The following is a 21,279-nucleotide window of genomic DNA, read 5'->3' as shown; positions in this document are numbered from 1 at the left end:
ATTTTCCTTACTTTTTAATTTGATACCTTGTTTGTTTCTAGGAATTCATTTTTCTGGAAATTATTTTTCTCATTTTTTTTATATTTGGTAAATATAAGGAAAGTTGGTCTACGAAAACTAAATTCCAGTCAACAAAAAAAGTAATGCTTTGCCATAGGAAAGTGTTTTCCTTTTCTTATTCTAAGGAAAACGCTTTCCTTTGTTTACCAAAAAAAACATGTGTTGTTTCCTTCTCTTGTCACAAGCAAAACAGGGATCTTGTCATCAATTACAGGACCACCTCATCCACACACTCTATCCAAATAAATCTACACTTGCCAAAACACATGCTTTATTTTATTTTTCTTTTTTATTAATAGAAAAACTCTATTTTGCCCCCAGTTATGTGTGGGAGATTCAGTTTTCGTCCCTTTTTTTATTATTATAACGACTGCTTTGTTTTTTTTTTTTCTATTTTTCTTTAGCCTTTTTCTTATTGGTATTTCATTTTCCTTGTTATTTTCATTTTTTTTTTAATTTCCTAGTGCTTTGTTATTTCCTAGTGCTTTAGTAATAACAAATAGAATAGTGAAAATTTTATTCACATGGAGGATAAATGAATATGAGGGAGACGAGAATATAAAATATAAAATGAAAATAAGAATTTTTTTAAAAATAATATATAGTTATATTTTATAAAATAAGCTATATATGAATATAGGATATAATAAAAAAAATTCATCATTATACTTTTTAGATTTTATTCTTTTATTGTAAGTGATTAAATATTTATATTTAATATTTTTTATATATTAGATAAATTTGAAAAAAAATTAATTCATTAATAAATTATTTTCTAGTTTATTTTCCATAACATAACCAAACACTGGAAAGTGTTTTCCAGTTTATTTTTCATAACATTACCAAACATCGAAAAAATAATCTACTTTTCAGAAATTCACTTTCCAAAAAAAAAATTACTTTCCAGCAAACAAACGGGGCCTGAATTAAAACATGATTTCTATTAATTTATAATTTTTAATCCAAGTGATTAAAACCATATGGTTATTACTCTATAGATTATTTTTTTTTGTTAAGTTATATTTATTAGATTTTGATTTAGAATATAATAACATAAACAGGTTAAAAATATTAATCTTTTGTGAATGTATGCCACAAATTCTTCATGAAATTATAGATATTCAGCATAGTAATTATCTCATATGCTCCAAGCTTGTCATTATATGAAAGGCTAGATAGATAGGCATCGTTTGTACAAGAGAGATACATGGATAAGATCCTTAAATCTCATTAAAAAAAAAAAAAAAAGGGTTCAAGGTAAGCCTACACATCTCGAGCCACACTATGAGACTACCAAAACAAAAATCCCTAAGCATCTCATCCGATTTAAAGGTCAATTAAGGGTCCATTTTTTTCATAATTAGTCCTTGAATATCACAATTCATATCAATTGATCCATGTGATTATCCGTATAGCTCCATCTAAAATAAAATTTGAATTAAAAGGTTAGTATAATAAATGGAAAGAGAAAAGTCCATGTATAACAATGCGCAAAGTTTGTGTATCAACAGGTCCCAGAAAAGGTTTTCAGCAAATAATTACCATGGCTCCTCGAAGCTAATAAAAAGGCAATTTTTTTTTTATTATTATTTTTTTGTCAATGACAACTTATTCTGGACCTAAAGAATAAATTTTTATTATTATTTTAAGGATTTATTTGGTAGTATAGTGAGGTATAATTGAAACTGAAAATTTTCTATTGAAATTTTGGATAAGAAAAACTATAATCTATAGTTGTTTTCTTAACCATACGATTTTCAAACTATCACAGAGCCAACACTGAGAATGGGAAGAAACCCGAAAGAAAGAAGTGGTTGAAAACAAGTTACTATTTTCTTTTTAGTTATTAATCCAAATCCATTGAATGATTTAGTCCAAATCCATTGAATTAGAGGGGCAAAATGTAAACTCCTAAGCTCAATAATTGCATGGGCTTTGTTGAAGCCTGAGTAATATAGGGTTGGATGCATTGAGTGGATTGATTTCCTGCACTTTAACTGACCTGGAGGCCAGCTTTGTTCTTCATGGATTACAAAGAGGAGATTGACCCGTTCAGCTCTGTCACAGCTCTTCCATCTTTACATATCTGTGGTTGTCAAGAGCGGACAGCATCTCTTCCAAAGAGCATTAATAAAAAACCAAATTAGAGGAACCGAGGACTGTTATTGTCCAGAAAAGAAAGGAAAGAAAGAAAGAAACTGAGGACAACCCACTTTCCACAAATTGATCATGAATTTCAAGTTTGTTTGCTTGACTATTGTTGTAAATTATTATTGGAAATCATAGATCAATGGATATTTTCTTATGTGTTGTGCAAGTGGGAATCTTGCCAATTGCCCCGTCGTGTCTGTGGCTCTGTGCAAGGGCTGTGATATAAAATTTCACAGCTGTTTAATTAGCGATCATTGAAAATGTCAACTTTTCTTTCCTTCCTTCTTTCTTCAATTTTAAAATGCATCTAATGTCTCATCAAAGTCAAATGACCTTCTTTAAAAACTAGACAGATTAAAGAAAAGAAAAGGAATGAGATACTTCTGATGTTGTGTGTGTAATATCTGTGTTAGTGTGTGTTTACAATTATTATATTGGATGAGTTAATTTTTTTTTGCTAAGATTTCTATAAATAAAAATTTTCTTAAATAAAATAGGTGCCACAAACATTTTAGACCCAAATTATATGATTTGACAGTCAACCAAACTAAAGATAACGTGAGTTTGACGAACATATCAGATCTAAAAAATTTGAACATTATCAAGTTTTAAGGTTATATGTCTGATCTTGAACGATTTTCAACAATATAAGTATTAAATACATGATAAACCGTCATGTTTCTCTATCTAGAATAATCGTTCATATTAAAGTAATAATTTTCATATACTTATTATAAGTACATACAAGATCTCTTAAGAGACCTACCATACTTATTATCTAATTAATGATATGTAAGAAATATTTTTCTTATATTAATATCGCTGAAAGTAGAGAGCTTTCTAGTCTTTTTCTTCTCTGAAAATAACAAGGTTCAAGGGTATAAATACCCTTTAAACCATAGAGGTAAAATGTTTATAACTTTTCATCTCTTAAGATAAAGATACATAGATTTCGAAGCATCAATCAACTTAAAACTCAATAACAAATATCTTTATTTCTTGAATTTAAACCTCTTTTTAAGTCATTTATTGTATTTAAGTCATTTTATACATTTTTTATAAACACACTAATTTTATAATTTTAAGTCTTCCCCATTGGTACTGTTTTTACATGTATTCAAACTTCAACTATAAACCTAGAGTTTCTTATATTAAAAAAAAAAAAAATCTTAACACTTGGATACATTGATCAGCAATTATCAAAAACACTAAATAATTTTTTAATAATGTAGGTTGAATTCTGAGAAATCATCAAAATTGCAGTGTTAAATTTCTCTATAAAGTGTCTTACTTTCCTTCGGTACATGAGAATAATCTAGGTGTATTTGATTATGATAGGATCGGGAAGAAAAGGTCCTTGCAAAGGAGAGAGAGGGAGAGAAAATACCATTTCAAAATCCCAAGTTTGACATAATCGTGGTGGAAGCTCATGAATCTATTTCATGGTCAAGAAGGTATCATCACTTACGAATTGATGATGATGATGATGATGTGCTCTTCTATAATAATGGCAACTTCTCTTTCTTCAAAAGCTCCATGAAACTTGATGCCCTAATTTCTCCCATGGACCCCAGAAAAATATGAGCCATATTTTGCGTGACTTTGATATTGATTCCTAGCAAGTCCCTCTCAACGCGTTGATGTGGGAAAAATTAAACGAAGGCTACTCGTCTGTGGGAAACTGGGCAGCCCACACAGTCAAGGGTAGCAATTTTCTCTTTTGAAAATGGAACATTTATTAAGTAATTAATTTCTTGATGGAATGTTTGAAGTGATTTTCACATTCTTTAATCCCTCTAAGGAAACTCCATTGCTCATTCAATTGTTGTTTATATTATTTTTAATCTATATAAATATTCAGGTTAGATTATAGTTATATTTCGATTAATTTTATAAATTTTAAAATTAAGAACATGTATGAATTTAAAAACTCTAATCTCGAAACTGATAATTGTTGACTATATTATATAGCCTACAACACTACACACTCTGGATTTTCCAAGAATAATCGTTAGCTTTCGAAGCATTGTCATTGGATGAGAGAAATGGCTTGTACGGACAGTTAAAATGGACTTTCTATATTGGAATTCTTCTTAAGATTTAGTTTTTACATACTATAAGGAGAAAACTTCCGAGTCAATGTGAGATCATCTTCTCAAGGGTAGGCTGGTGAACTCAGTGAAATGACTGACTGGGTCGTGCCATTTGGATTCTCTGTTCATGGATTATGGATATTGATTAACATTCAGTTCTCAACAATCTTGATATTAATTAAAAAAAGAATGGATTCTTCCTTTGTTTATTTAAGAATTAGAAACAACCTGTGCATGCATGCCTCTCGTGGTTAAAGATCCAGACGACAAGTCGTTGCTTCTCTTGTAAGTAGATGACTTGCAATTCAAAATCTATCCACCGCTGATTAAGTATGTGTTTTGTAATATAAGGTGTTTTTATAAAATTATTTTTCAATTAAAAATATATTAAAATAATATATATAATTTTTTTGATGGATGTGGTGAATCTTCAAATTATTCATCATTGTACAATTTATTTGATTTGAGATGGAATTTTTTTTAATGTTAAGGGCAAAACCTCTTGTAGGCTATATAGTGAAGATGATGAAGATTATTATTTTTTTAATTAGAGATGCATTCGTAAAAAAAACCAGTTATTATGAAATTTTAAGACAGCTTATATAGCATAACTAGTTACTGACTCATATTTTGACACAAGTTGGATAATTTATTTTTTTAATATTAAAAAAATGAATATATTAACATTTTTAAGTGTTTTTTTAACAAAAAAAATTCAATTATAAATTAAAAATATTGTATATGCATTTAATTATATAAATCAAGAATTATTTATGTAATTAAAAAATTATAAAGTTAAATTACTGACCAACTGATGTTAACTAGCTAATCAAGCTTATGATTATGAACTTAATCATCAATGATAGTTGATTCAAAGAGTCTGATAGTTGTTCATCTTCAACAAGGTCTTGAGTTCAAATTTTATAAATTGAAAATGAAAACTTACTTGTAATAATTTACTTTCTTATTCCTGAAACAATTATTTTAGTGCCGCTTCAATTATTAGAATCAAAGTGATATTTCACAATATAAATATCCTTGTAAATTTTGTCAAGTTAATGTAGAGAATTAAAATAAGAAAAGAGAAAAAAAAACCATGTTCTTTCAATAATGAAAATTTACATTTTCTTATGGGTTATATCCCTATTTATATAAGTAGAGGAAACGATTATTATTTTTAGTAACTCCTCTAAATACTTGGATTAGACTTATTCCTCATGGGCGGACTAGGGCTATTTCAATAACTAACAAGTCTTGTGGATGGAGTACACCATCACTAAAAAAGCTTTACCCCTTAGTGGGCCGTCCCATTTCGACTGGATTAGTTAGGGTCTAATAGACTTCTAGATACCAGGGTTTTAAAAAAAAATTATGAACTTAATTGAATTCAATAATTTTTTAATATAATTTTATATTTAATTATATAATAAAAAAATATTTATAAAATCAAAAACCAACTAAACATTTATTTGATATCTCAACAAATCATAAAAAAATAAACAACAAGATCCAATTTTAACATAGTTTTTTTTTTATTATATTACTCAATTATTATGATTTTTAAATTCTTATATTACTTAATTATTATGATTTTTAAATTCCGCCCCGGGGTGGGGGGCGACTTTATTTAAAAGTAATGCAAAGTTTCTCGTAATTACCAAACAAACTAAACACGGCGAACAGTAGAGCTGCAGAAACCAGAAGCAGAGGAGGCGGCGGCGTCAGAGGTGGTTTTTCTTACATGCTGAATAAAAGAATACCTATATATATAAAAAATAACCGGCACAAGAAAAAAAAAAACAAAACTCAAAGACACTATGAAAAAACATGAAAAGCCTAGGTTATCAACCTTCACAGAAACCCCATTTAGAACCCAAATCTGGAGCTTACTATTAAAATTAAAAAGTAATTTCAGCCAAAATAGGGAAATGAAAATGAAGGCATCGACTGTGATGCGAACCTCATGATCACGTGGTCACGCAACCCACAATTAGCTTTTGAAGCATGGTCATTGGATGATAGAATGGTTTGTACGGACAGTTAAAATGGACTTTCTATATTGGAATTCTTCTTAAGATTTAGTTTTTACATACTATAAGGAGAAAACTTCCGAGTCAATGTGAGATCATCTTCTCAAGGGTTGGCTGGTGAACTCAGTGAAATGACTGACTGGGTCGTGCCTTTTTTATTCTCTGTTCATGGATTATGGATATTGATTAACATTCAGTTCTCACACTGAACAATCTTGACATTAATTAAAAAAAAATGGATTCTTCCTTTGTTTATTTAAGAATTAGAAACAACCTCTGCATGCTTGCCTCTCGTGGTAAAGATCTAGACGACAAGTCGTTGCTTTTCTTGTAAGTAGACGACTTGCAACTCAAAATCTATCCACCGTTGATTAAGTATGTGTTTTGTAATATAAGGTGTTTTTATAAAATTATTTTTCAATTAAAAATATATTAAAATAATATATATATATATATATATATATATATATATATAATTGTTTTTTGATGGATGTGGTGAATCTTCAAACTATTCATCATTATACAATTTATTTGATTTGAGAAGGAATTTTTTTTAATGTTAAGGGCAAAACCTCTAGCAGGCTATATAGTGAAGATGAAGAAGAATTTTTTTTTTAAAAAAAAATTAGAGATGCATTCGTAAACAAACCAGTTATTATGAAAATTTAAGACAATTTATATAGCATAACTAGTTACTGACTCATATTTTGACACAAGTTGGATAATTTATTTTTTTAATATTAAAAATGAATATATTAACATTTTTAAGTGTTTTTTAACAAAAAAAATTCAATTATAAATTAAAAAAAATTTATACATGCATTTAATTATATAAATCAAGAATTATTTATGTAATTAAAATAAATTATAAAGTTAAATTACTGACCAACCGAAGGTAACTAGCTAGTCAAGCTTATGATTTAAATCATGAACTTAATCATAAATGATAGTTGATTCAAGAGATCCGATGTTTGTTCCCCTTCAATAAGGTCTCGAGTTTGAATCTTATAAATTGAAAATAAAAACTTGTGATAATTTACTTTCTTATTCCTGAAACAATTACTTTATTGCCGCTTCAATTATTGGAACCAAAGTGATATTTCACAATATAAATATCTTTGTAAATGCAGAAAATTAAGATAAGAAAAGAGAAAAAAAGAACTATGTTCTTTTAATGATAAAAATTTACATCTTTATATGTGTTATATCCCTATTTATATAAGTAAATGAATTTTTTTTTTTTTTAGTAATTCTTCTAAATACTTGGATCAGACTCATTTTTTATGGGCAAACTAAGACTATTTCAATAACTAACAAGTCTTGTGGATGGAGTACACCATCACTAGAAAAGCTTTACCCCTTAGTGGGCCATCCCAGTTCGACTGGATTAGTTACGGTCTAATAGACTTCTAGGCTCCAGGGTTTAAAAAAAAAATCATGAATTTAATTGAATTCAACAATTTTTTTAATATAATTTTATATTTAATTATATAATAAAAAATATTTATAAAATCAAAAACCAACCAAACATTTATTTGATATCTCAACAAATCATAAAAAAAAAATAAACAACAAAGATCCAATTTTAACATAGTTTTGTTATGATTTTTAAATTCCAAGGGGGGGGTCTCGATATCATTATCCTCGTAATTACCAAACAAACTAAACACGGCGAAGAGTAGAGCTGCAGAAACCAGAAGCAGAGGAGGCGGCGGCGTCGGAGGTGGTTTTTCTTATATGCTGAACAAAAGAATACATATATATATATATATATATATATATATATATATATATATATATATTTGGGAGAGTTTTAAATTGATAAAAATTAACCGGCACAAGAAAAAAAAACAAAACTCAAAGGAAAAGACACGATGAAAAAACATGAAAAGCCCAGGTTATCAACCTTCACAGAAACCCCATTTAAAACCCAAATCTGGAGCTTACTATTAAAATTAAAAAATAATCTCAGCCAAAATCGGGATATGAAAATGAAAGCACCAACTGATAGCCATGAAAATTACAAAACAACAGAATTGAATTAGAAATCAAAAGCCATTAAATTTAAAATTAACATCCATAGCAGAAGAAAACACAAAACAAAACTCTCATAAAAGAATCGAAAACCAATAATACTATTAACAACAACAGAAAGAAAAACATGACAGAAAATTTGAAGTCTTGAGCTGAACAGACTGCCCTGTGCATGTAAAGAAGCCAAGAATCAGAGCCAGAGAGTCAAATCAAAGTGACCCATTTTCACATCCAAGACAAGGGAGCAGTTATCTCAGTAATTGTAAAAAAAGAAGAAGAAGACAGGCATGTGCAAAGACAGAGCTTCAAACAGAACAGAACAAAAACGTGGCAATTACTTCTTCTTTTTTTAATTTATTCTTGAATGTGTCAGGTAATCAAGAATTGGTCCAGGTCTGACAAAAGATTCTTTTGTAAAAAAAAAAAAAAAAAAAGAGACCATGCCTGCTTCCGTTTTAGATGGATTCACACAAGGTCCCATGACATGTCGTTGAAAGCAAAAAAAAAAAAAAAAAAAAAAAAAAAAAACAGAATGATCGATAAAGGAGAGCCAAAATAGTCAACGTCAACAACCCCAGGGCCGCAAAAGTGCCAAACAAACAAGGGAAAAATTTTCTTCCATTTTCTATCGCCCATCGTCAATTCCTAGAAACTGCTTGTTCAACGCGTCTGACTTGGAAAAACATGGACGCACAAAATAACTACTTGAAAATGGCTCCTCATCTGCTGTCTTCTTCTCTACTACTGGTAACAGAAAAAGACTCGAACTTTCTCTTATTTGTTTCTAAACAACTTTCAAAAAGTGGACTTTGGTTTCGAATAACCATTTCTCCCTTCTTTTTTTGGCCACTTTTCTATGGTTTTTGTTACTGGGTTTATGGAGGTATTACTTTTGCTTCATGGGTTCTTGGTATAATTGATTGTGGGTAATGAAAGCAGGTCTTTTTGCTCCATGGGGTTTTGAGTTAAGTGGTTTTGCTTCATGGGATTTTGATAGAACTCGTTTTGCTTGGTGGGTTTTGATTCTAGTGGCTTTGCTTCGTAGGTTATTGAAAAAGCCGGCGTCTTTTAGGGTTTCTTGTTGTTGAGTTTTAGAGGTAGAGGAAGAATATTGTAAGATGGTTGGGGGCTTGAGGAAAATTTTGCCTATTCAGTCTCCGATTCATGTAGAAAAGGAGGATGACGACGACAAGATTAAAAACTTGGAATACTCATTTGCTTTGCCATATTCTGGCCCTCTGCTTACTTGTGATGTTCCTCGAGTAGTGCCTATTGATTTTAGGCAGATCCCAATTGCTTCTCCTGCGATCGGTTCTGGCTCTTTGTTGACTGATGTTTCATTGCCAGTTGTGCAGCCTATTGTAAAGTCTCCCAGGAAACCGTCGAAGAAGCCAAACTTAGTCTCAGATAGGACTGTTTGCTTAGAAACGGATGGTGGCATGGATGGAAATGGCATGCCATGTGAAGCATCTAGAGTAGATGTCTCGAGTGCTTCGCTTTGTGCAAACGATGACGAGTGCGGAGCAAAGTTATCTGATGGAATACGAAGTTCTGGTAGATTGGATTTTTTCAGTGGTTGTGTTAGTTCTGGTGAATTACCACGAAGCTTGGAAGTGTCGGAATTGCCTGATAACGGTAGCGAAAATGAAGATCGAGACTTTTACGATTATGTGAATCCCGCAAATAACGAAGCGATAGGATCTGAAAGCTCACACATTAATTCATCTGAGATTTTTTCTTGCCAAGAGGAGGATCACAATGAAGAAGCTCCTGGTCATGTCAGAAGGCCATCAATTGTAACTTTCCGTGAACCTGAATCAAATTATTTAGTGGACAATGAATCTGATGTATCTAACACTGACAGTAGTGTCCATGAGAAGCATATAGCTGTAAGGCCTGGGAAGAAAGGGACATGCTATCGTTGCATGAAGGGAAGTAGGCTTACGGAGAAGGAGGTTTGCATTGTTTGTGGTGCAAAATACTGTTCAAATTGTGTGATAAGAGCGATGGGATCAATGCCAGAAGGAAGAAAATGTGTTACTTGCATTGGTAAGAGGATTGATGAGTCAAGGCGAAAGACCTTGGGTAAATGCTCTCGGATGCTAAAGCAACTATTGCCTGTGGTCGAAGTTGAACAGATAATGCGTTCTGAGAGATCATGTGTGGTGAATCAGCCACCACCAGAACTCATTTATGTAAATCGACAGCGTCTTTCCAAACAGGAGTTATTCCTACTGCTGACCTGTCCAAACCCACCCAAAAAACTAAAACCAGGATACTATTGGTACGATAAAGTATCTGGTTTATGGGGGAAGGTGAATATCCCTTTCTTTTAATTTTGTCTTTCAGTTTAGATATACAATTACCTCAATTTTGTGGTACTGCATTGTGTTTATTCTTCTGGGATGTTTGAACAGGAAGGACACAAGCCTCGTCAAATAATCAGTCCCCAATTGACTGTCGGGGGTCACATCCAGGAAGATGCTAGCAATGGAAATACGAACATAATGATAAATAATCGCAAGATAACTAAAGCAGAGCTCATTATGCTGCAGGTTGTTGTGCCGGACACTATCTGGTTGTTTTATATGATTATTTTCTTAAGCATGTAAGACTGATGCCATTCCATTTAATCTTTGCAGTGGGCAGGGGTGAAATGTGAAGGAGCAACTCACCTTTGGGTTAGTGCAGACGGGGCTTACCAGGAAGAGGGAATGAATAACATAAAAGGAAAATTATGGATAAAGGTGCGTTTGCATTTGTACTGGGGAAATCTGTTGATTTACTTCAATCCCATCTTGCTTTTGCATTTATGCTTATTTTACTTGCTGATCTTATTATCAAAACTTAAGCAATAATGGAAATACTTTCTTTGCAGACTGGAATAAAGCTAATTTGTGCTGTCCTGTCTCTGCCAACTCCTCCTAATTCTGTCAGTCCAAGTGGGGAAGGAGTGAATGATGTTATGGCAAACAAACTCGAGCAGAAAACACTCTATAAGCTTCTTCTGGTTGGTCTTGAAAAATCCGGCACATGTACCATATTTAAACAGGTAAGGAATCAGTGGGACTGAAACAACATAATCTTATGCTTATGTTACTATTAATGTGTGACAAATCTAGCTCTGTCGGCTCCTAATGAAGTCACTTCTCTCCAATTCCGCTCCATTTCATAATTACCTTAACTTTCTCCTTGGTGCCTGCCATTTGAAGAACTTTATGTCAACTAGAGAGTCCATCTAATTATCAAAAAACTATAATCCATGGAAAATTACAGAACTTCTGTTTATACTGACAGCTAAAACCCACCTAATTTTAGAGTTTTAGACAGCATTATGTTTAGAGCATACAAAAATTGCATGTAAGTGAAATCATAAAAAAATATATGAAATGTTCTGTTGTACGCTTGAATGTTTTTACATGCTTGAATGAGTGTGCCTGTGCCAAGTTGATTGCATTCTTGAAATCTTCAATATTGCTCCATCTAGATCATGTTGAGATGAAGCTCTTAAGTCTCCATAAGGTTCGATTGTTCTGTGGATGTTATTGTGCTCAATTATGATCTATGTGCAGAAGAGACAGTTGCCAGTACCAGTGGTCTTCACTGCATCAGCTTTACTCAATTTTTTTTTTCTGTCCAGTTCAAATTGTCTTCTTTAACTTAACTAAATAATCTGTTCCATAAATTATCGCACACAGGCAACATGCATACAATTAAAGAAATCATATTTCTGCGCAAGTTTATGCCATTCAAGCACAAGTCCTTGCCTCCCTAACACAAGATCATACCATGCCATACCATTTCCTTGAAGGCATAGCTTCATTGCAGAAGGCCATGTCTTTCTGGGACATGGTTATGCCTTCCTAGATGATACATTAAATGCCATCCCTTTGTTGCAAGGTCATAACATTGTATCAAAAGGCCAAACCTTTGTGCAGAATGCTATACATTTCCTGAACAATGCAATGCTGTCCTAGCAGTTGGTCATGCCTTCTGACATGCATATGCTATTGCTTTCCTGCAAACTGTGGGACATGCTTTTCCTGCACAACATCATGCCATCCATAAGTAAAAGACACTCCATACTGCTTTACATACTAACATGAATAATTTTACTCTGCATTGCAGTGCAAGTGCTATCATCATGTTAAACATAAACAGGAAATGCAACTTGTACATTGCTTTTAACAGTTTTTGTCTGATAATTATTTTAGCCTTCTTAAACCCTGCCTCCATTTGTGGCAGCACAAGAAGAACCCAAACAATTAATTAATTATTTGCTTATTTCAGGCAAGAATTGTATACAGCATTCCTTTTTCTGAAGATGAGCGTCAAAGTATCAAGTCTATTATTCAATGCAATTTGTATGGCTATCTGGGTATACTGCTTGAGGGGCGTGAAAGATTCGAAGAAGAATGCTTGATTGATAAAAGACGAAAGGTTGTGCACCGGCATAGTTCTTTAGGTAAAACACTCATTGATTTTTTATCTTCTTCTCTCTGAAGCTTATGATCCATGGTCTTTTCTCCACTGTTTTGCAAAAATCATGCAAAGATATGTGGATGGTGCCTAAATTCCCAGTTCTTGCACTGTGGATTATCAAAAATCTCTTTAGCTTATGGACCTACAGGAATGCTTCCTGTTGGAAGTCTGAAAGCTAAATCATCAGCATCCATTATAGTTAGGGACTGCTAACCTACTGTATTGATTGCGAAGTTCTTAGTCATTATATTGGCAGCTTCTTGGTGGGTAAATTGTTTAAGATGAATCTGAGCTTTCTTTCTTCCTCTTTCTCTTTTCTTGTCCTTTCTTGGTGTCGGGTAGAAGTTTGATGGTAACTAGAATGATATTTAAATGTTTGGCAGTGGTCATTGGTTTCTGATTGGTTTTGATAAACCTATGCAGCATGCTAGGTTCAATAAACTGGGGTAAAATGTTTAGATTTTTTGGAGAGAATGCGAGGGTTTGTTGACTTGTTATGCTTCGCTTTAGTGTGATGTCCCATGGTTGTTTAATGACTGGAAACTAAAAATGTAAGGTGCAAGTTTTTTGGGGATGAATGACATAAGAAAAGTAGGAATTGTGATCCTGGTTCTTGTGAATGTTACCAAAGGCTGGTTTTGTAGAAAGAACGTATGAGTTATGCTATATGACCTAAAAAGTTCTCTGAAGTGACACTTTTCGAGCCTTGCTGACTAAAAGCAATCTTGGTTATTCATTTTATGTCATAACTCAGAGAGGTTACTCAAAATGTATCTTTCCCCTAAAAAAGTAATGGAAATCATGCTAGAACCTATTTTATTTTGGCATCAGTTATATTCATGAATTGTTTGATTCTTGTTTCAGATCCACTTTTCCTTTTATTTTTCTTCCCATTTTACAAGATTCCACGTTTATATTTTAGCTAACTTGACCGTCATATTTTTGTATCTTCTATAAATTGTAAGTTTGGAGTTAAAATTGACTCCAGCAATTTAGAATTATTTATGATCTGAAGTTATTTAGTTTCAACTTATATTACAGGTCAGATTGACTGTAAAACAATCTATTCTATTGGTCCAAAACTGAAAGCTTTCTCAGATTGGCTCCTCCAAGTAATAGCATCTGGCAATTTAGAATCCATGATCCCTGCTGCTGCTCGTGAATACGCACCTTTTGTTGAGGAGTTGCGGAGAGATGGAGCCTTCCAAGCCACATACAACAGGAGGAATGAACTCAAATCGCTACCAAGGGTTGCTACTTATTTCTTAGAACGGGTAAAACATGCTTCATGTCCTTGCCTTTTTACTTTTGATTTTACAATTCTTAAAACATGTTGTATTTCCCCCCTTTCCCTTTTTTTCTTTTTTCTTTTTTCTTTTTGTGCGCGCGCGCGTGTTCAGACTCTAATTCAAAACATCAAGTTTGCTATTGGTTATGGGCTTTTTGTCTTGCTCTGCATAGCTGGCATACGTGTGTGAAAATCATGATGGGGAGATAAAAGAGAAGCCATTCTTTCAATTATTTGAATTATTCCTGAACATTAGAAGTCTCAGGACCTGGTTGATTCACTTTTTTAAATCCCATTTCCTTGAATTGTGACCCTATTACTGTAAGGAGGTAGAATCATTAGAATCTGAATGTGGCAAGTGCATGATACATGATTGGTGTAACAGCTTTTTATCATGTCTTTAAGATCTTATGATGTCTTCCTGCTTAGGCTGTTGAGGTTGCAAGGCCAGACTATCAGCCATCTGATATGGACATCTTGTATGCTGAGGGTTTTGGTTCATCCAAAGGGCTTTCTAGCATGGAATTTTCATTTCCTAAGGTGGCTCCAGATTTTTGCGAGAATATTGGCTATCAGCATGATCCCTTGCTGAGGTCAGTTCTATTCGCACATTGCCGATTACATTTTTTGCGTGATTGATGTCATGCAAAATTTTAAAAGTGCCCTGCATTTCCTGACCAGGTCTGTTATATGTCCAAATCTCTTCACTACAATTTCTGACTTAATTGAAATGCAATTGTCTTACTTGCCATCTGCTAATTGATTAGAAGTCACCGCTAAAATCAAAGTCACCCCATTTACAGCTTCCACACTTTTTTCTTCCTTCTCAGGGTCATCAAGAGCAATAAAGAAAGTCTCTTTTATATGATTCAATAATTCGGAATTGTTGTCTGAATGCTTTCCTTCATTTTTCTCCTCCATGTAATATAATTGCAAGGGGAGTTCTTACAGAAGTTTGCTATCATATATTCCATAGTTGATTACTATGTATTGTAAATTGTTAAACTTTGTCTTGATCAGAATAAAAAAAACACGGTTTATTTTTCCTTCAAAGAAAAATAAAAGATTCATCCACTCCTTCCCTGACATCATTGGGGTCATGTACACCTGCCAGGTATCAACTTATCAGAGTTCATCCGACAACCCTCGGAGGAAATTGCAAGAGGCTGGAGATGTTTGAAGATGTTGATGTTGTCTTATTTTGCGTTTCATTGATTGATTATGATGAGTTTTCTGAAGACAAGAATGGAGTTCTCATCAACAAGATGATTGCAAGCAGGCAACTATTTGAACGCACGGCCACTCATCCAGCTTTTGAAGAGAAGAAGTTCCTTCTTATACTGAATAAGTTTGACCTGCTCGAGGAAAAGATTGAACAGGTTCCGCTGACTCAATGCGAATGGTTTGATGACTTCAATCCTGTGATTGGCTACAATCCCAACAACAGCAGAAGCACTAATCCTTCATTGGCACGTCGTGCCTCCCAATATATTGCAGTAAAGTTCAAGAGATTGTTCAGAGATCTCACTGACAGGAAGCTGTATGTTTCACTAGCTACTGGTTTTGAACCTGATAATGTTGATGAAGCTTTTAAATATGCAAGAGAGGTTCTGAAGTGGGAGCAAGAGGAACTTAACTACCCCAACAATGAGTTATCTTCGACTAGCATAGAGGCAAGTTCATCCTCATGATTTTAACAATGTTGTAATCACATACAGGGTCGACTGAAGGGAATAGAGGACAGCCTGCTATTCACAAGACTTCCTCGCAAAATCTGTGTATATTGTCCATGAGCCAGTCATGTATAGGAAAGGGAAGTAGAGCTTAAATCACAAATATTTCAAACATTAAAGAAATAGCATTTTTCTGAAAAGCTGAAACATTCACAAATTTTGCAGCTGCTGCTCTTGGATCAACTAAATACACAAGCATTATTACAACTAAATATATAGAAAGAAAAAAAACTAATCAATTAGTAAAAGAGAAGCCCTACGAAGTACAAACACGAGCCTATTTGCATTACAGACACACCTCTATACGAACCATAGACATTTCTTCACATCACTGTTTCATCATACCGGTGCAAACCTGTCCATAAGCAAGCAAACTGTGGCCTCGGACATTGTAGTTTCTCCCTGAACCACTTTGCTCTTTTTAACCTCCCTCTCATCTTCAACTCCTCCCTCTTTGGGTTTTGACAAGAAGGGCTTTCTTGGTGTAACCTTCTCCTTAAGCTTTGCTAGCTCGCTCACCCATATCTCCACAACTGCAGACATTTCCCTCCTCAAAAGACTTGAACCCTGATTTCTTTAATGTTACTTTTTGCTGAATGAGGAGAGAGCTGGAGCTGAATGGTTTATATAGAGGGGAAGACCAGTGGTGAGTTTTGAAAAACTCGTGTGCAGTTCCGAGCAAGTGGTTTTTGTTGACCAAAAGAAAATCTACCTGTGGTCGCTCCTAGATGACGTTAAAAATGGGAAGAAGGGATATAGTTTCCCTATATTTGAATATTCCATTGTAATGGTTGTGAATATCTTTCCGAGTGAGATGCTAGGGTATGAATGCTCATACCCTAAATGCTTGCTTTTTCATGATTTTCATCCAAGTTCTGAAAATCACACGTTATATATAAATATGAAATTTTTTTACTAGTAGAATATAAATATTAAAAAATTCAGTTTATGAGTATCCTAGTCAGAGGTGGTGGTTCCACGAGGGGTAATTTCAGGAGTCAAGTCTTGTTGAAATGGAATTAAAATTAAATAATCATAACAACATGGCAGGAGGAGGATCGAAGTAGACTGGTGTTTTGGTACGAGCAAGAAGATGCAAGGGTTTCCCAATTGAAGGGGTCGCCATTATTTTTGTCGGTTAAGAAGATGCCACGTGTAAAATGCTTAGAACATAGAAGTGGAGAAGGAGATCGTTATCATCTCACATACCTACAGAGCCCATAGAATTATTGAGACAAAATAATCGAAGTTTCCATTATTGAAGGAAATGCCCGAATACAAACAAAGGGTCCATAGATAGGCTCACTTCCCGTGGGCGACCCGTCCATTTCCAATTGGATGCAGTTTATGTCGATGGGCCAGGAAACTATTTAAGCTTTAAATTAAATAAGCTTACGCTTTTAACATCAAGAGACAGTTTGGCCGAGTGGTCTAAGGCGCCAGATTTAGGCTCTGGTCCGAAAGGGCGTGGGTTCAAATCCCACAGCTGTCAGTTTTCAATCAACCCTCCTTTTTTGCCCTATTTTGGTCCGTTCACACTACTCAGAAGTCTTCTTCTACTTTTCTTCTTGTCTTTCTCGATGCATCAGAAAGATATTTTCATTAGACCCTTCTACAACCTAATTTGATGAAATCAAGCGCCTCCTCCCCTTCCTTTTCTTTTCAATTTGGTTCTCTAATTTTTATTTTTATTTTATTATTATTTTTCTAATTTCATCCTTATATTTTTTTTAATTTTTTAATAGTCATTTTAATTTTTTTTGAATTAACAAAGTCGATTAGATCATATCAAGACAACTTTCACACGATTTATTTAAAACTTGAGTTAGATAAGAAATTGGATCTAGAGTTTTTTTTTTTAATTTCATTATTTTTTAAAAAAAATTTATCCTCAAACATTTTTTACCAATCATTCAGGTTATTTTTAGACGAAACAAGTTGATTGGATCATATCGAAGCAACTCTCACACAGTTTCATTTTAATCCCGGATTGGGCTATAATTTGAGTTTGGATGTTTTTTTCTTGTAAATCTCATCATTTTTTTCTCGGTTTATTTTTAAGATATTTTTTACCTATTGGCTAGGTTGTCTTTGAACTAGTAAAGATTACAGGGTTATATTGTGGCAACTCTTAAACAATTTAATTTTAAATCCAAACTAGATAAAAAGTCGGATTGAAAAGGTTTCAAGATAGACTTGTAGAGTTATGTTTAATAATAATTCTAAATAATTCTCTACTACTTGGATATTATTTTGTTACATTTAAAAAATATATAGATTTGACTTGGATATTGTTTTGTTACATTAAAAAAAAATTAGCACAGGCTTATAAACTAGTTTACATCTAAATTGGTTTCATTCTATATATATATATATATAAATTCCATAAATATGAGAAACTAATAATAACAAATTTTGAGGGGTATAATTTAATTAGTTAAATTTTGAATTTGTTCTCCAGAGATCACCAGTTTGAATCTCACAAATCTTAAGGTCATTAAAGACTTATTTAATCTTTAACTTCAAAATCCATAAAATTATTCGAGGTGAATATAATCTAACCTAAATACTTATATTAAAAAAAAAAAAAAGGTAATGATTACAATAATACAAGGAATGAAGTACGCTTATCGTTTAAGCCAACGGCTGAAACATTACATGTAAGTTTTGAATTAATCAGCTAAATATCTTCCTATTCAACAGAAACAGACAATGAAAAGGCCAAGGCAAAAAGATCCTTAAAAGTACTTGAAAGATTTTTTTTGCTGGTTTTAGTGGTTGACATTTTGATACGCCAAGGCGGCTTAGCTCAAGGTTTCTATTCTATAAGATAAGATTTTTGGGCAGCCAACTCCGTAGTTCTCGGTGGTTGTGTCCATATTTTAGTGCCCACGGAATGTCTCCACAGCCAATACCACGGCAACCATGTACTGCAGTTATAATTATCTTTAAAAATATTTTTTATTTTAAAATATATTAAAATAATATTTTTTATATTTTTAAAATTAGCATATTCAAACGATCTAAAATATAAAAATTAAAAATTAAATTTTTTGGGAAAGTAAACAGTGCGAATCTTCCTAGATGATCTGCTGTATTGATTTTCCCATGAAGAATGTGATTAATTAAACCCTTGTATCAAATACAAACACAAAAGGAGTGAATCGAATAGAACCATAAAATTCAAGTGCCCTTTTTTCTTTTGTTTGACTATAGCAAATATTAATGTATACAGCTATTTTTTTGCTAGTTTGGTTATTACAATGATATTAGGAAAAAAAATAATTGGAATATCCATAGCCAAAAAGGGAAAAGAACCTTGAAATTAAAGCATTTTTCATTGATTCAAGCAGTCGATAAGCATGGAAAGTGAAGCCTCAGAATATGTCAATGCAGGTGACTTGACTCGCATGCATCTGATTGAAGCAGGCAATGGCTTTACCAAGCGTAAGCTTCCTTCCTCTCCTGGAACCACTTTACTTGACCCAACATTTGTAGGGCTCGAGCCACTTGACCAAACAGCCTGACCCTTTTCACGTAGCTTGGCAAGCTCGCCAGTCCAAATGTCCACAAGTCCTGACATTGCTAAATATCTAGAAAAACTGCAGATGGAAAAGAGAACAAAAGCTTAATAAAAAGTGCTCTTTAAATATTTGAAGCTTGGAATGTGTGGTTGCTATTTGAGACGTTGAAGGGTTCTACATGGGTTCTTATAGCATAGGGTTGGAAAGCGGTTTTGTGGGTCAACCAAGGCCGCCCACATTCTTGTGGGGAGCATTGTGCTTTCTCCTTTGCCATATAGCCATAGTTTTAAAACCCGGCCCGGCCCGGCTGGTCGACCCGGGACCCGGCCGACCCGGGCATGGGACCGGTCCGGGTGGAGGCCAAAACCCGCTTGGGAATTGGCCCGGAAAAACCCGGTCGACCCGGAGGGACCCGGTCCACCCGGGTGAGACCCGGTCAGTTTTTTTCCTGCCGCTACCGCTGCCTCTTCTCTTCCTTCGATCTCCGCATCCCGGCCTATTGCACCTGCTGCCTAAGGAGCAAACATGAGTAGAATTTCTGAGCAGCGAAGCAAAACCAAGAATCTCAAAATGAACAGAAATTCTTTCCTCCGATCTCATATTTGAAGGCAAAAGAAGAAACGCAAACTGTACCGTTTCTCACAAAACCCAAGCTTGTCTTCTCGAGTTTGAATATCCCGATCTTGTTCAATATCCGGAAAACGTCTTCTCTTTCCCATCCGACTCAGAAGAGCCTCGAGGCTTAATCGAATTATTCTAATATCATAATACGTTACAATCTTCTCAAAGACGGCGCCCATCCTCCGTGGCTTGTCTCTTTGCCGAATTTGCAAAGCTAGAATAACTTGCTCGCGAACGCTCTTATATGGGTGTCCCTATCCTTTCTCAGCGGAGGATCGTACTGGTGAAAACATGAGTAGAATAGAAGGAATCGTTGAGGACTTTAATCAAGAGACAGTGTTAGAGGGTTTAATGGCATTAAAGAGGAGTTTGGATGAGCAGAGAAGGCAAATAGCAAGCATAATTGCTCTATTGCGGAGCCACCTCAACTAAAGATTTGGAAGCAGAGATTTGGGGATTAGGTTTGTTAGGGTTTTTTAAAATAGTTAGTGGTGATGTGAGCAGAAGAAATAAATTTGTTGATTCAATAAAAATGTGAATGCGGTGTTAATTAATTTTGTTGCATTGTAATTTTTTTTTGGTTGACCCGGGTTAACCCGGGTCAACCCATCCGACCCGTGACCCGATCACTTGACCGGGTCAATGACCGGGTCGGGTTTCAAAACTATGCATATAGCCAACAATTTTGTCTCCAATGGTAAGCTTGTGGTATTTTAAATCTTTCTTTATAGAGCTACTGGTTTTCATGATTCAATGTGGTCTCGTGGTCCCTTTTAAGAATTGAAGTAACTGAAATTATATTATTTTTTAAAGTATTTTTTATTTAGAAATATATTAAAATAATATTTTTATTATTATTTTCTTGAAAATGCATTAAAATAATCTGAAAAAATAAAAAATATATTAATTTAAAAAAAATTAAAATTTTTTAAAAATATTTTTGAAATACAAAATCAAATTTTATTAATTCAAGGAAAAAATAAAACTAGCGGTAGCTGAGAACTGCAAGGAGTCAAGGATGCCCAATTGTAACCTGCCGACAAGTTACAGATGATGTCTAGAAATGGTTTTGGAAGTTTTAAAATTGAAAACCAAAAAAGATCTGTAAAGGATGATCAGATGAAACATTTGGTTCGATAAGCGTCCTGTTGCTCCGATTTTAGCAAAAAAAAAACAGTTCACTTTTTAACACAAGACACAAGCTACCACCATGCAGCCTCTGGATGCTTTAACAAGGTTGCAGAGACTGGACTGGAGCTCATT

General features: G+C 33.7%; 1 protein-coding gene, 1 long non-coding RNA gene and 1 other non-coding gene across 5 annotated transcripts; 2 read left to right on the top strand and 1 right to left on the bottom strand.

Moving 5' to 3' along the window:
* The first annotated feature begins 8,902 nt into the window (after nt 1–8,902).
* LOC118050731 (extra-large guanine nucleotide-binding protein 1) lies at nt 8,903–16,035 on the top strand. Of its 2 annotated transcripts, none has more exons than XM_035061175.2 (8): nt 8,903–10,683; nt 10,786–10,923; nt 11,011–11,115; nt 11,247–11,420; nt 12,659–12,833; nt 13,892–14,124; nt 14,568–14,819; nt 15,253–15,389. In XM_035061175.2, exons 1-7 carry the CDS (start codon nt 9,487–9,489, stop codon nt 14,775–14,777), a joined length of 2,232 nt encoding a protein of 743 aa, XP_034917066.1. In that variant the 5' UTR covers nt 8,903–9,486; the 3' UTR covers nt 14,778–14,819; nt 15,253–15,389. The 2 variants fall into 2 exon arrangements, with proteins under 2 accessions (XP_034917066.1, XP_034917065.1); XM_035061174.2 differs by having other exon boundaries at nt 8,921–10,683; nt 14,568–14,731; nt 15,253–16,035.
* Nucleotides 16,036–17,283: 1,248 nt separating this feature from the next.
* On the top strand, nt 17,284–17,363 carry TRNAL-UAG (transfer RNA leucine (anticodon UAG)). Its single transcript has one exon. It is a non-coding gene; the product is annotated as a tRNA-Leu (tRNA).
* Nucleotides 17,364–19,035: 1,672 nt separating this feature from the next.
* LOC118050730 (uncharacterized) lies at nt 19,036–20,555 on the bottom strand. 2 transcript variants are annotated; one of them, XR_012169774.1, is made up of 2 exons: nt 20,029–20,555; nt 19,036–19,907 (listed from the first exon to the last, which is right to left on the bottom strand). It is a non-coding gene; the product is annotated as an uncharacterized lncRNA (long non-coding RNA). The 2 variants fall into 2 exon arrangements; XR_004687917.2 differs by having other exon boundaries at nt 19,036–19,903.
* Between the last annotated feature and the right edge of the window lie 724 nt (nt 20,556–21,279).

This window comes from Populus alba, chromosome 4, assembly GCF_005239225.2.
Source record: "Populus alba chromosome 4, ASM523922v2, whole genome shotgun sequence".
Lineage (NCBI taxonomy): Eukaryota > Viridiplantae > Streptophyta > Magnoliopsida > Malpighiales > Salicaceae > Populus > Populus alba.
The sequence above is the reverse complement of the archived record's forward strand: the minus strand, read 5'-3'. Positions and strand labels throughout refer to the sequence as shown.